Genomic DNA, 16024 nt, shown 5'->3' with positions numbered 1-16024 from the left:
ATATGTCCGTTCTGATATCCCCTGTCAGAGACTTGGCAATTTGGAATCTCCTCTCTTTGATCTTTTCTGGCTAAAAATCTCTCTACCTCATTGTGCCAATTCATCTGTTGTCTCTACCGTTCTCCCACCTCCACTAATCACTTGGAGCTCTTTGACTTCCTCTATTTGCAACTTGACTTTCTCCAGTCCAACTTTCCTAACAGTGAGGTAATTTTCCTTGGTGATTTTAATGTTCACAACTCCAGCTGGCCTCCGTTTTCTAGTCACACCGACCCAGCAGGTCGAGATGCTGAGGCTTTTGCAATTACTAATGACCTAGCACAGAGTTTTCATTTACCTACAAGAATACTGGACAATCCTAATCATACAGCCAACACGCTTGACCTTTTTCTCACAAACAACCCTTCTATCCCTTTAGGCACTTCAGATCACAACTTAGTGATTGTCTCTTCTCCAATGGAACCTTTATCTCATGGATATTCCCAACCTCGTGTTGTTTGGCATTACATGAATGCAAAATGGGATGATCTGCGAGACTTCTTTTCTTCTTTTCCTTGGTCAGATTACTGCTTCAAAACTTCTGATGTCAATGTTTGCTCAGATCGTGTCAGCGAAATTATTCTTGCAGGAATGGAATCCTTTATCCCACATTCAACTTTAAAATCTCGTCCTTCATCTAAACTTTGGTTTTCCAATAAATGTTGCTAAGGCTGTTCAAGAGAAGAATGTTGCATATCGTAATTGGCTTGTTTATAATTCTTCAGTTTCATTTTCTGCCTACACCAAAGCTTGCAACAATTGTAAAGCAGTTATTAATCAATCCAAACTAGAGTTTGAACAGGCTAAGAGTAGAAAACTTGCTTCTTGCCCGCTTGGTAGCCGAGCATTCTGGTCTCTTGCCAAAGCTATTGGCCGCAACTCTTGACCATCTCTGCTCCCACCTCTGTCAAAACCAGATGGTTCTGTTGTCACTTCAGCCAAGGATAAAGCTGACCTGCTAGCATCCCATTTTTCTTCCAGCTCATGTATTAATGATCTTGGTAACACACCTCCCACCATTCTCAACACGCTCCATTCAATGCCTCCTGTGGTCTTCCGTCAAAAGGATATCAGAAGGATTTTGATGAATCTTGATGCTAAGAAAGCTCCAGGTCCTGATGGTATTTCTCCACTTGTTCTCAAAACCTGTGCTCCTGAACTTACTCCTATTCTTTGCCGCCTTTTTTCACTTTCTTATTCCAAAGGTGTTTTTCCTTCTGCTTGGAAATATGCTCATATCCAGCCAGTTCATAAAAAGGGTGACAAATCCCTCCCAACCAATTATCGTCCCATTGCAATTACTTCTACTCTTTCTAAAGTAATGGAGAAATCAATTAACCGCCAACTCTTAAACTACCTAGAAACCTTCCGTCTGATCAACAATCGCCAGTACGGATTCCGTCAGTGTCGATCCACTGGTGATATTCTAGCTTATGTTACCCATTTATGGACTAATTCAATGGAAAGATTCGGTGAAACACAAGTAGTTGCTCTTGGCATCTCAAAGGCTTTTGATCGTGTTTGGCATAAAGGTCTTCTAAACAAGCTTCCATCTTATGGTTTGCCAACTGTTTTTAGTAATTGGTTATCCAGTTTTCTCTCTGACCGCTCACTGAGGGTGATGGTAGATGGCTCTCTCTCTTCTAACTTCTCCACTAATGCCGGTGTCCCCCAAGGTTCAGTTCTTTCCCCCACTCTTTTCCTCTTGTATATTAATGACATTCTTCCATTGACTGGAAATCCTATCCATAGTTTTGCCGATGATAGCACATTGCATTTCACTTTTCATTTTGAGAAACCTTGTCCTGCTCAATCAGCTTCAACTTCTCGAAAATCTGCTACCAATTCCTGAAATGCTGATCTTCAGGTAATTCTTCAGTGGGGCAAAGACAACCCTTCTAAAACTCAGTCTTGTCTTATTTCTCGCAAAAAGGATTCTTCTGCTCCTATGCTTATCTTTAGTGACACTCCGATTTCTAGGCAAAATGATATATCTCTTTTGGGGATTACCCTGACTTCTAATCTCTCTTGGCACAAGCACATTACAAATATTGCTTTCTCTGCATCTAAAAAACTTGGTTTTTTAGATGCAGAGAATGAAAGAGAAAACCAAGAAAACTTGGTTTTCTCTTTCGTTCTCGGCGTTACTTTTCTTCCAAACAGCTGCTCACTCTGTATAAATCGCAAATCCGCCCTGCCATGGAATATTGTTCTCACATCTGGGTTGGTGCCCCCAAAACCTCTCTCAGGGTTCTTGATTCCATTCAGAAGAGGGCAGTTAGGTTAATTAATGATTCATCTCTAACAGAGTCTCGCTTTCTCATAGACGTATTTCTGCTGCATGCCTCTTCTACAGATACTTCCATGGGCACTGTTCTTCTGAATTGGCTTCTATAATTCCCGCTCTCTCTTTCAAAACAGTCCGAACACGTGCTGCCACCAGCCAACATCCATTTACTGTCCAACTTCAAACCCACAGAACCAACTTTTCATCTTCCTCATTTATTCATTCAACTGCCGTTTTCTGGAACAACCTTCCTTCATATGTATTACATGAAAATTACAGTCTAGAGAAATTCAAGTCCAATGTCAACAAATATCTTCTTTCGTGTTCTCAACCTCCAACCCAAGCATGGTACTAAGTACCATAGGTTCTAATACCGCTCGTGTTTGGGGTTCACATAAAAAAATAAAAAATAAAAATAATTATGCCTTGTGCATTTCATATTTAAATACATGTAGTGCAGGTATAAATTGTACATTGATAACATCAATTATATCACTTCCCAAGTTATAACATAAATATAACTTGAGAAGTGATATGATAAAATGTATGTAGCTCTGATGAGCTGAATTTAGATTAAATTAACCTGTGCACTGCAGTAACCTTGTAAATTTAACAAGCATAATTAAATGAAAATTAAAATAACAAGGTATGTTCAATTGGCAACAGTATAGCCTCAAATACTGAAACCAATTGAAACACCTTTCAAATATCAGCAACAGTTAACTATTTCACTTAACACCTATTCTAAAATTTTAGAATTTATTTAAAAAGATACAAAATACAAAATAACAATACAAAATAACAATTACCTTCGCTGCCAAAATACATTTTTTATAGTCGTCAATAGCAAATTCATCTTGTTTTTGTCTAGTAAAATTAAATTTCTCTGCTACTAATTCAGCACAGACACCCTAAACAAGGAAACAGAAATACAAAATAAAAAATAGGATTACCAACTTTCTTTTGGTTTTTTTTTTTTTTTTTAAATTATCCTCTAACATTATAATAGATTAGAGCAACACGACATTCTACAGCTCAGAGCCCAGCCTGGAGTATGTTGGTCTTCCACCCTCCCATCCTGAGATAAATGTGATATTATTTTACAATATTATATGCTTATTACTTTGCAACTAAAAAGGGATGAGCAGCAAAAACAATCATGAATAAAATTTCAGGCTCATTTTTCCTACCCCCAAATCCAAATAAACTTTTGGTCAGAGACTTTGAAAAGATGATAGTTCTTCTAAATACAACCAGGCCCGGCCCAGCCTGAACAAAAGTGGGGCCCGGTGCAAAGTTCACTTGTGGGGTCTCGATACAAATTTCGTACAACAAAATAATTTATTGCATTTTGATATTTATTACATTGCACAAATTGGTTTAGTAAGGATTACATGAAAATTATAAATAATTAAATTATTTTAATAAAATTAACATTTCAATCACAAAAAAATCTTTAATAAATCAAATAAGAAAAATAATTGCTTCATATACTTAGAAAATACAATTTGGTATGCGACTTAATCGAATAAGATCACAATATGTGATTTTTGTTTCATTTTCTTACATGTTTTATAAAAATTCGTTGATAATATCATCATAATTTAGTTTTTTGGCTATTTCGGATTCGATAGATAAAATGGCTAAGGAGGTAAATCATTCTTGACTAATGTCTCAAGTAATTTTTTATTATTTTCAATCTTGAGAAAAATCTTTCTGCAGATGCGACGGTAATTGGTAAGGTTAATATAATTTTCAGAACAGTAACGAATTTTGGATACAATTCAAATAAATTATTTTTCAGTAAATATTGTAATATTTGTAATATTGTGATCCTGGAAGGCAAAACTCGACGACAAATTTTGATTTCATTAAATAAATCAATGCAATCAATATCGTCTTTGCAACATTTAAGAAAATCGTTTTCAGTCAGTTTTTGAATATTATCCGAATTATATAAAAAACCATATGATGTCTCATGTTCGTGATAAATTTCGAATCTTTTCTTAAAAGAAATAATCGCACTATCGATTATGACTAGAAAATATTGAATTCTGAAATATTCTTCGCCTGATGAAATAGGCTGATCGGTTCCTTCATAACAAAATTGCTTTGTTTTTCGTCCAGTTCTTTGATTCTTAAATTCAGATGTCACTTGTAATTGTTCAGCTATTTCCTTTGCAGTTATTAAAGAAGATTTGAATTCCGATTCACGATACTGTTCAAAAAAATTTAAAAGGCCTTTTAAATGTGAATTTGCAGTACCGATATCTATATTTAAATTTTGAAATATCTTGCTCATAATATTTACTTCATTCAGTATGTCATACCAAATGACCAAACTTAATAAAAATTCAAATGAAGTAAGTTTATTTTCAACTGATTGGATTTCGTTTTCATCACTGGTATGTTCATAAAGGTATTTCAAAGCTAGAGAAAATTGTGGTACTTGGTATCTCACAGATTTCACACTTTCGAGGCAACATTGCCACCTCATTTCTGCCAGTGGTTTTGGGGTAAGATGTTTGACATGCTCTTTTAATATATCCCAGCGTATCATAGAACTTGCAAAAATATTATATATGCTTTGTAAAGTCTCAAAAAATGAATTTGCAAGAGAAGATGATTTTGAAATGTCTCCAAGAAGTAAATTCAAATTATGACTTCTGCAGGGCATATACTGTGCTTTGGAATTCTTTTGCAGGATAAGTGCTTGCACGCCTTTATATAAACCTCTCATATGAGCTCCGTTATCGTACCCCTGTCTTGACAGTTCCTTAAATCTAATTCCTCCTTTTCTAATATGCTTTCAATTTTGGCTGATAACCCTTTTCCCTGTCGAGTCTTTTACTGTTCCGAAACAAATAAATTGTTCTTGTATACTCACATCACTTTCAGAGTTATTTACATTAACATATCTTAAAATAACAGATAATTGTTCTTGATGGCTTACATCTGGAGTGCAATCTAATAAAATTGTGAAATATTTAGCTTTCCTAACTGTATTTATTATTTCCTTTCTAACTTTTTTAGCCAAAGCAGAAATCAGTTCATCTTGTATTCTATGAGATAAATAGGAACGCGATGCTGATTCTATGCACCAATCCAAATGTTGTTTCATGATTGGGTCAAATTTTGCAAGTAATTCTACGATACCTAAGAAATTACCATTGTGCGGTTTATATAAAGCATCGCTACTGCCACTGAATGCCAGATTATGCTCTGATAAATATAAAATTGCAGACACTATTCGTTCACAAACACATTTTAAACACTGTGTTTTGTTTTTAATTATTTTTTCATGTTCTTTGTCAATAATGTTTCCAAGTTTCAAATTCTTTTCAAGTTGTAACAATTTGTACATAGCTTGTAAATGATATTCTGATCTTTCGTGACTTTGTAATCGCGAACTTAAATGTACCCAACTGTTAAGTCCAGTTAAACACAGAGAAGTGGTATTTGAAGAGAATAACTTACAGGCATAACACAATGTGGCATCTTTGTACTTTGAGTAGAGTAACCACCTTTGTTCTTGACATTCCCCATTCGTTAATTTTCTTAAACAATAATTTTCAGAAAAACTTCTGTTATTTTTATCTTCCGGAAAATCGTAGTTTTTTACTTGTGTCACGCCATTTTGTATGATAGCCATTCTAAATTTATCAGTTATAATTTCAGGCCAAGTACCAGGATCATTTATATCAACATTTTCGTCTTCGTTGCGTTGTTGATTCTCTTGAAGCTGCGGTCCTCGGAATAATTCATCTTGTTCTTTGTTCGATGCTGACAAAAAATCCTCCATCTGTACATTTCACTCTGCTTCATGATTATCTTCCTGTTCTCTTACCGATCTCTTACAGTTTTCTTATCATCGTTTTCCTCTTCATTAGGACGAGAGCTGGCTTTATGATGATCAGGATCGTTTCCGTGGATGTCGCACGGCGTAATTTCATTTCAGCGAGTTTGATCTTGCAGTAACTGTGAATTATGCGTTTCTTCAGTTTGTTGCACATTTTCGGTTTTTAAAAAATTTGCGAGGGGGTTCCTCTGTTTTTCCGTAATTTCTTCTCTCTTTCTTTTTTTCTTCAATTTATCAGAGCCACACATATACTTTCTTCCTGCATCTCTGTCTCTACTAGTCATGTTGCGAAATACATACGAATATGTTATTTATTTTCACACCTTGCGAACCGCGATAAAAATGTACGATGTACGATCACCAGTCATAATATATATATATATATATATATATATATATATATTAATAGTTATATTAGTGATAAAAGGAATATATATATATATATTCGTATTTGTCGGGAATATTTATTCAATAATTTCAAATGAAACTCAAATAAATTATTATATAATTATTATTTTTATTTGTAAGGAGAGATATTTTAAATATATTTGAAATAAAATATATCTTTCCGTGTTCTTTCGAGAATTCTTGGCGGGCTTTCAGATAATGCTAATAACACGATTATTGACATTTTATTTATGTATATTAAAAATATGGCCATTTTATGGCGATGTCGCTAGATTTTGCGACAGTATTAAAACAAAAAATATGAAACCATTTTTATTTTGCAAAATCAGTCAGCAGCGCAGGGTGTGTGCTCGCACCCCCATCAGGCAGGCTCTGAATACAACTGAAATAAGGTGAACAGTAATAGAGACATGTGATGCAAGAAAGTAAGCATATGAGCTTATGCAGCATAAGCCAAAAAAAAAAAAAAAATTAATTCACACAACCATTCCCTCTAAATGTTTGCAAGTTCCTCCTTGAATTTATTTAAGCTATCAGCTTCCACAACGACAGATGGAAGACTGTTCCAGCAATTAACCACCTGCTGCCTAAAGGCAAATTTCCGCACAACTATTCTACAACTGTCTTTCCTCAATTTGAATTTATGCTCTCTTAGGTTCCTAATCTGAGCAAGTGAAAGAATCCCATCAGAATTCAGCATGCTCAACCCATTCAGAGCCTTATACTACTCAATCAGATCAACTCGCCTAGTCTCCAGCTGCTGCAATTTGCAGAACTTAAGCCTCTCTTGGTAAGACGATCCCTTCATTCCCCTCACCAATCTTGTTGCCCTTCTCTGTACACACTCAAGCAAATTTACATCCTTCTAAAATGAGGCTCCAGATCTGTATGCAGTACTCAAGGCATGGCCTGACCATTGCCTTATTCAAAGGGAAAATCCCCTCCTTTTCCATGCTAGCAAAATTCCTGTATGTAACTGACAAAACTCCATGACCTGCTCTTGCAGCCTGTCTGCATTGCTCAGAAAACTTCATATTTGACTGCACAATTACTCCCAGGTCTTTTTCCATTCTCCACTACACTGAGTGTAACACCACTCAGTTGGTACATTTCTCTGGAGTTACTTCTACCCATATGCAGTACTTTGCATTTACTAATGTTAAACTTCAGTTGCCACTTCTCATCCCATCTGCCCAAATTTTCTAGATCCTGTTGCAGTAGCACATTACCATTACTGTCATTAACAACCCTGCCAACCTTTGTATCATCTGCAAACTTCGACACCAAGCCTGATATATCTTCATCACTATCATTGATGAATATACAAAACAACAGTGAGCACAACACCAACCCTGTTGAACTCCGCTAATAACATTAGTCCATGAAGAGCAGCGTCCACTGATTACCACCCTCTGTCTTCTCCCACTCAACCACCATTTTATCCATTGTAGCAACTTACACTTAATACCATTCTTCTCCAATTTGTACAGTAGTCTTCCATGTGCAACAGTGACAAAAGCTTTCCTGAAATCCAAGTATATGATATCAAAATTATTTTTTGCATCCAGTTCCTTTGTAACCATATCATAGTATCCAATCAAATTTGTCAGACAAAGTTTTCCCTTAACAAACCATTGTTGTCTGAATTATTGCTGCAGCCTTGTCTAGATGATCCTGCAATGCATCTTTAACCAGTGACTCCACTATTTTTCCCGGAACAGAAGTTAAACTAACTGGTCTCCAATTACTCGTGTCAACCTTCGATCCCCCCCCCCCCCTTTCTGAATTGGGGATACATTTGCACATCTCCAGTCTGTGGGGACCTCACCTCAGTCCTTTTACTTACAAGAATACTGGACAATCCTAATTTGTGAGAAAAAGATCAAGACAACACACTTGATCTTTTTCTCACAAACAACCCTTCGGAGTACACGGTCGAAGTGAGAGGTCCTTTAGGCCTAAAGTGCCTAAAGGACACAATCTGAAGTGCCTTGGTGATTGTCTCTTCTCCAATGGAGCCTTTATCTCATGGATATTCCCAACCTCGTGTTGTTTGGCATTAAAAGAATGCAAAATGGGATGACCTGCGAGATTTCTTTTCCTTGGTCGGATTACTGTTTCAAAATTTCTGATGTCAACGTTTGCTTAGATCGTGTCAGTGAAATTATTCATGCAGGAATGGAATCCTTTCTCCCACACTTAACTTTAAAATCTCGTCCTTTATCTAAACTTTGGTTTTCCAATAAATGTGATAAGGCTGTTCAAGAGAACAATGTTGCATACCATAATTGGCTTTTTTCTAATTCTTCAGTTTCATTTTCTGCCTACACCAAAGCTCACAACAATTGTAAAGCAGTTATTAATCAGTCCAAACTAGAGTTTGAACAGGCAAAGAGTAGAAAACTTGCTTCTTGCCCTAATGGTAGCCAAACATTCTGGTCTCTTGCCAGATGCTATTGGCCACAACTTTTGCCCATCTCTGCTCCCACCTCTGTCAAAATTCAGCCAAGGATAAAGCTGACCTGCTAGCATGTCAGCTTTTTTCTTCCAACTCATGTATTAATGATCTTGATAAAACACCTCCCACCATTCCCAACATGCTCCATTCAATGCCTTCCTGTGGTCTTCCTTCAAAAGGATGTCAGAAAGATTTTGAAAAATCTTGAAGCTAAGAAAGCTCCAGGTCCCGATGGTATTTCTCCAACTGTTCTCAAAACCTGTGCTCCTGAACATACTCCTGTTCTTTGCCGCCTTTTTTCATTTTCTTAGTCGAAATGTGTTTTTCCTTCTGCTTGGAAATTTGCTCATATCCAGCCAGTTCCTAAAAAGGGTGAAAATCTCTCCCATCCAATTATCGTCCCATTGCAATTACTTCTATTCTTTCTAAAGTAATGGAGAAATCAATTAACTGCCAACTCTTAAACTACCTAGAAACCTTCCTTCTGATCAACGATCGCCAGTATGGATTCCGTCAGTGTCGATCCACTGGTGATATTCTGGCTTATGATATCCACTGGTGATATTCTGGAAAGACTGTGCAAAGCTCAAGGGGGAGAATTTTTTTCAGCCTGGACTGTACTTGTTAACAGGAGAGATTGTTTCTACAGGGATGGGATACACTTAAATAGAAAGGGTGCAAGAATATTTGCTGATGCTATCGAGGCAGTGTTAGGTGGGTCGGAAAACTGATAGCTTGGGGGGAGACAAAGACCAATAGATTGACAGTAGCCACTGGCAGATGTGAAAGAGATTCTTGCACTGCTTCTATTAGAATGAGCAGAAGCCTGAAAAACAAGATGCATGCTATTTCAGAGACTGCTGGGAGCCATTGCGGTACCAGTAAACACATGGGTTGTGTTAGGGTAGCTAAGAATAGAAACAGGTGCAGGTATACTTGCGTGTACACCAACGCTAGGAGTTTAGTAAAAAAGGTTGGCAGGGTCGTTAAGGACACTACTGACGCTATGCTGCTGCAACAGGATCTGGAAAGGTTGAACAGATGGGCTGAGAGGTGGCAAATGAAGTTTAACATTGACAAATGTAAAGTACTACATATGGGTAACAGTAACCCCAGAGCAATGTATCAACTCTGCGGTACTACACTGACAGTTGTGGAGAATGAAAAGGACCTGGGGGTAATTGTGCAGGCAGATATGAAGTTCTCTGAGCAGTGCAGACGAGCTGCAAGAGTAGCTCATGGTGTCTTGTCAATGATATACAGGAATTTTTCTAGCAGGGATAAGGAGGTGATTATTCCCTTGTATAAGGCAATGGTTAGGCCACATCTTGAGTACTGTATACAGGTCTGGAGGCCTCATTTCAAGAAGGATGTAGAGCTGCTGGAACGGGTACAGAGAAGGGCAACAAGATTAGTAAATGGAACAAAGGGTTGCTCTTACGAAGAAAGGGTTAAGTTTTGCAAATTACAGAGTCTGGAGACTAGGCACCGGCGAGGTGATTTGATAGAGGTGTATAAGGCTTTGAATGGTTTGAGCATGCTCAATGCCAATGGGATTCTTCATCTTTCTCAGAATAATCACCTCAGAGGGCATAAATTCAAATTGAGGAAGGACGGATGTCGGATAGATGTGCGGAAATTTGCCTTTGGCCAGCGGGTGGTTGGTTGGTGGAACCGACTTCCATCACTTGTTGTTGAAGTTGATAGCCTAAATAAATTTAAAGCTCAACTGGACAGGTATTTCGAACGAACGGAGGGGTGAAATGGGAGAGAGTTTTTTTTTTTTTTTTGAATTGAATTGAATTGAATGCTAGAGTTGAATACACCAGAGGTGTATTCAACTCTAGCAGTAAGCTACAGAATCTTGAAATAACTGGGAGTAAAGTGGAGGAGAAACTGTTGAAGATAAACACAAGAAAGGCACCCGGGGTGGATGGGATCTATCCAGTTATATTAAAGGAGGCAGCAAAGGAAGTAAGCAAACCCTTAGCCATAATTATGAGAGCTTCCTTGGACTCAGGGGAGGTACCCATAGACTGGAAATGTGCAAATATGACCCCAATTCACAAAGGAGGATCAAAGGCTGACACAAGTAATTATAGACCTGTGAGCTTAACTTCTGTTCCAGGAAAATTAATGGAGGCACTGGTTAAAGAAGCACTGCAGGATCATTTAGACAAGACTTCAGTTATAGCTCGGACACAGCATGGTTTTGTTAAGGGGAAGTCTTGCCTGACCAATTTGATTGGATATTATGATGCAGTCACAAAAGAACTGGATGCAGGGAATAGCTTTGATATTATATACTTGGATCTTAGAAAGGCTTTTGATACTGTTGCACATGGAAGACTGCTACACAAATTGGAGCAGTGTGACATTGGAGGCAAACTGCTGCTATGGATAAAGGGGTGGTTGAGGGGGAGAAGACAGAGAGTGGTAATCAATGGACACTGCTCATCGTGGACTAATGTTATTAGTGGAGCCCCTCAGGGCTCAGTGTTGGGTCCATTATTGTTTTCTGTATTTATAAATGATACTGATGATGGTATATCAAGCTTAATGTCCAAGTTTGCAGACGATACAAAGGTTGGCAGGGTTGTCAAGGACACTACTGACACTATGCTGCTGCAACAGGATCTGGAAAGGTTGAGCAGATGGGCTGAGAGGTGGCAAATGAAGTTTAACATTGACAAATGTAAAGTACTACACAAGGGAAACTGCAACCCCAGAGCAAGGTATCAACTCTGTCGTACTACACTGACAGTGGTAGATAATGAAAGAGACTTGGGGGTGGTTGTGCAGGCAGATATGAAGTTCTCTGACAGTGCACACAGGCTGCAAGAGTAGCTCATGGAGTATTGTCAATAATATACAGGAATTTTTCCATCAGGGATAAGAGGTGATTATTTCCTTGTGTAAGGCAATGGTCAAGCCCCACCTAGAGTACTGTATACAGGTCTTGAAGCCTCATTTCAAGAAGGATGTAGAGCTGCTGGAATGAGTACAGAGAAGGGCAACAAGATTAGTGAATGGAACAAAGGGGTGCTCTTACGAAGAAAGGCTTAAGTTTTGCAAATTACAGTGTCTGGAGATTAGGCACCAGCGAGGTGATCTGATAGAGGTGTATAAAGCCTTGAATGGTTTGAGCATGCTTAATGCTGATGGGATTCTTTCTCTAGCTCAGAATAATCACCCGAGAGGGCATAAATTCAAATTGAGGAAAGACAGATGTAGGATAGACGTGCGGAAATTTGCCTTTAGCCAGCGGGTGGTTGGTTGGTGGAACAGACTTCCATCCTCTGTAGTGGAGGTTGATAGCCTAAATAAGTTTAAGGCTCAGCTGGACAGGTATTTTGAATGAACAGAGGGGGAAGTGGAAGTGGGTTTTTTTTTTTTTTTTTTTTTTTTTTGGCTGATGCTGCATAAGCTTGCTTTCTTGCATCAAATGCCTCTACTAATGCTAATGTTACCCATTTATGGACTAATTCAATGGAAACGTTCGGGGAAACAAAAGTAGTTGCTCTTGACATCTCAAAGGCTTTCGATCGTGTATGGCATAAAGGTCTTCTAAACAAGCTTCGATCTTGTAGTTTGCCAACTGTTTTTTGCAATTGGTTATCCAGTTTTCTCTCTCTCTCTGATCGCTCACTGAGGGTGATGGTAGATGGCTGTCTGTCGAATATTACACCCAGAAAACGGACACTAGGGACTACTGGTATGACTTGATTTTCTAGGTCTAAGTTCCAGATGTTGGTGTAGGTTACGCTTCCTACAGAAGTGTATCCCAACTGTTTTTTGGTGTGAGAGACGAAATCCATTGTTTTGGGACCATTTAGCTATTTTGTTGATGGCACATTGCAATTGTCTTTCTATCATTCGCGTGTTAGGTGAATGGCAGGTGATACTGAAGTCATCAGCATACAGTGTAATGGATATTGTTTGTGGTAGGTCATGTGTTATTGAATTCATTATTATACTAAAGAGAGTGGCACTTAGCTCTGACCCTTGTGGTACTCCTCCTTCCTGGATGAATTTTGAAGATAAGTGGTTGTGAACTCTAACTTGAAATGACAGGCAGTGCAGGAAGTTTCTGATAAACTGTGGTAGGTGACTGCGTAATCCCAGATTGTATAGGGTTTGCATAATACCATATCTCCAAGAAGTGTCAAAAGCTTTTTCGATGTCAAAGAAGGCCACTGCAAGATGTTCTTTTCGGATGAAGGCGTCACAAATGTTTATTTCTGTCTTGATCAAAAGGTCAAGGGTGGATCTACCTTCCCGGAAACCACATTGCACAGGATTTAGGAGATCATTTTGAGCTAGAAACCAGGTTAGTAGGGTGTTGACCATTTTTTTCCATGACCTTGCTCATACAGTTAGTGAGTGCAATAGGTCGATAATGTTGCGGATTTGTAGGGTCTTCACCTGGTTTTGGAAAAACCAGAATGCACTCATGATGCCATTTGTCGGCGAATGTGTTTTCTTTGAATATTCTGTTATAGAGGAGTAACAGAGTCTTGAGAGTCAGTTCGGTGAGTTTTGTTATTATGATGTAGTGGATTCCATCTGGCCCTGCTGCACTGAGTTTAGTAGACGATAGAGCATGATGCAACTCTGACATTGTGAAAGGGAGACTGCAGGCAAAAATTGATACGGTTTTTTTCAGCTTGTGCTTTGTGTGCCTGAAAATATTGCGAGTATGACGTCGCAGCTGATATTTTCATGAAAGATCTACCCGGGTGTTTGCAATCTCCTCTGGTTTTGTGATATCATGGCCATTGACAGTGAGCATGGGACGGTTGACGCGTGGGTGTTTTGTCTACATCCACTGTATTTTTGCCCATATTGTTTGAGTTTTTGTCGTTCTTGTGATTGAGGAAGCAAAGCGTCTCCATGCTTCCCTTCTGCTAGTCTGCCTGACTCGTTTTGCCTTTGCTTTTGCCTGTGTAAAGCGGATGAGGTTTTCTGTTGTTGGGAACTTCTTGAAGATATTCCATGCTTTGTTCTTCTGTTTTTTTTAGCTGCACTACATTCATCATTCCACCACACTTTTGAGTTGGCCGATATTTTTGTGGATTTTTTTGGAATTGCTTTGTATTCTGCCTGCAGTATTTGATTAGATATGTATTCTACTGCCCAGTTTATGGATGTTTGTTGGACCTGGTTTTCTTCTAGTATTGCTAGCTGCTTGTACACATCCCATTCAGCTTTGGAAAAGTTCCATTTGGGGATTCAATAAGAAAGGTGGGGAATGCTTGTGTCAATGTGACATATCACAGGATAATGATCACTGCCCAACGGATTGCTGTGAATAGAGTATATATGGTTGCTTTGCATAGAGACATCAATAGCTGATGTAGATCCTGTCGGATAGGTGTGAGCCCCATTATTGAGAGTTATCAGATTGTGTTGATCAAGTAGTTTTTCAATGGTTTGTCCACGCTTGTCCAGATTACGGTTTCCCCCACAGCAGATGGTGACTGTTGAGGTCTCCTAAGATACAGTAGGTTTGGGAAGTTGTATCACTAATTCTAAGTCAGCATAGCTTATATTTTGGTTAGGTGGCAAGTATAATGAGACTATGGTGAAATCAAAGTTAATATTGACTCATGCAGCAACAGCCTCAAGGTTTGTTTTTAGCGGGAGTGGCTTTGAGGGTATCTGTGGGTTGATGATCAGTGCTACTCCTCCATGGGCAAGATTGTTCGGATTTTGTGCAACACAATCTTGACGATGTATTATGTATTTCCGAAGGGAAACATTTATATTTGGTGTCAGATTGGTTTCCTGTAAGCAAAAGGCAATAGGGTCATATTGTGAAGGAGATCTCGGATGACAGACAAATTACTACAATAGCCTCTGCAATTCCACTGTAAGAAAGTAAGCATTATTTGGGTTTAGTGGAACCCTCGACTTCTTTTCGAGGGACAGAAGATTTGCCTCACTCAAGTTTACCTTTTCCCTTCTTTAGGAAACAAGGTTTCCCTGTATCCATATCCTCATTGATGAACAGTTCTAGAACCTGTTCGTTGTGATTTAAATTGTCTTGAGTCCATGTATTCTGTTTGGTTTGAGTCAGGAGTAGTAGATACTGTGGTATTCTGTTGAATGGCATCAGGTTGTACTGAGATTGGCATATTTATGGCTTTGTTTTGTTTGTTTTTCGTTTGGTGCATTGGTACTGGGGAGAGCAGTGACCTTGCCTATTCAGCTAGTGATTTACTTACTCCATTTGGGTAGAAATTGATGTGTTTTGTGATTATTTGTGCATAAGTGGGCTTATTAGTATTTGGAACCTGTAGGGATTTTTTAGCCTCTTGGTAGGTTACGTTATGTTCAGTTTTGTACCGCTGTAGCTTTTTTTCACATTTCCAAAGGGAACACTGCTTGGAACACACTGGGTGTGCCTCTTTACAGTTAAGACAGATTGGTGTTGTGGCTGTGCAGCCAGTACTAATGTGTTCAGTGGATCCACATGTGGCACAAGCAGCTACTCCTCTGCAGACTGTCTGTGAGTGCCCAAACTTCTGGCACTTATAGCAGCGTAATGGGTTCGTAATGTACAGTTTAACTTGGCAGTTAAGATAGCCTGCTTTTATCATTGTTGGTGGCTTGGGGTTGTCAAAAGTAAGTATTATGTTCCGTGTAGGAACTAATATTCCGTCTTTCTCTGTCATAATTCTTCTGACATTAATGACTCCTTTGGTGGTATGGTCATTTTTTGTCTGAGTTCCGATGAAACATCTCCCTGCTACCTTCTGAGCTTAGGTTGGGTTATTTGTATTCATAGGTTTCACCATTTTATTTGCCCCCTGATATATGTTCAGCTCTACCTTGAGTCTTTGAATTTCTTTTTCATCCATTCACCTCTAGCAAGCTCATGAGCAGGGGTGGGCAACAGCCGGCCCGCAGGCCACATCCGGCCCGTGACGATGTTGAATCCGGCCCCCTCGGTAAATGCATAAATATAGAA

At 38.6% G+C, this 16024-nt stretch overlaps 1 protein-coding gene across 5 annotated transcripts in view; it reads right to left on the bottom strand.

Moving 5' to 3' along the window:
- Nucleotides 1-16024, bottom strand: part of LOC150088262 (acetyl-CoA acetyltransferase, mitochondrial-like) — a 670540-nt gene that overhangs the window by 348948 nt on the left and 305568 nt on the right. For all 5 annotated transcript variants that reach the window (XM_090369428.1, XM_090369427.1, XM_090369425.1 and 2 more), the window contains one exon: nucleotides 3136-3237. In XM_090369428.1, coding sequence (XP_090225554.1) covers nucleotides 3136-3237 — 102 coding nt within the window. The remainder of the gene's footprint in view (nucleotides 1-3135; nucleotides 3238-16024) is intronic.

The sequence above is a fragment of the Mastigoproctus giganteus genome, chromosome 3 (assembly GCF_048544385.1).
Source record: "Mastigoproctus giganteus isolate SK-2022 chromosome 3, ASM4854438v1, whole genome shotgun sequence".
Classification (NCBI taxonomy): Eukaryota; Metazoa; Arthropoda; class Arachnida; order Uropygi; family Thelyphonidae; genus Mastigoproctus; species Mastigoproctus giganteus.
Note: the sequence above shows the minus strand (reverse complement) of the source record. Positions and strands in the feature narration are given on the sequence as shown.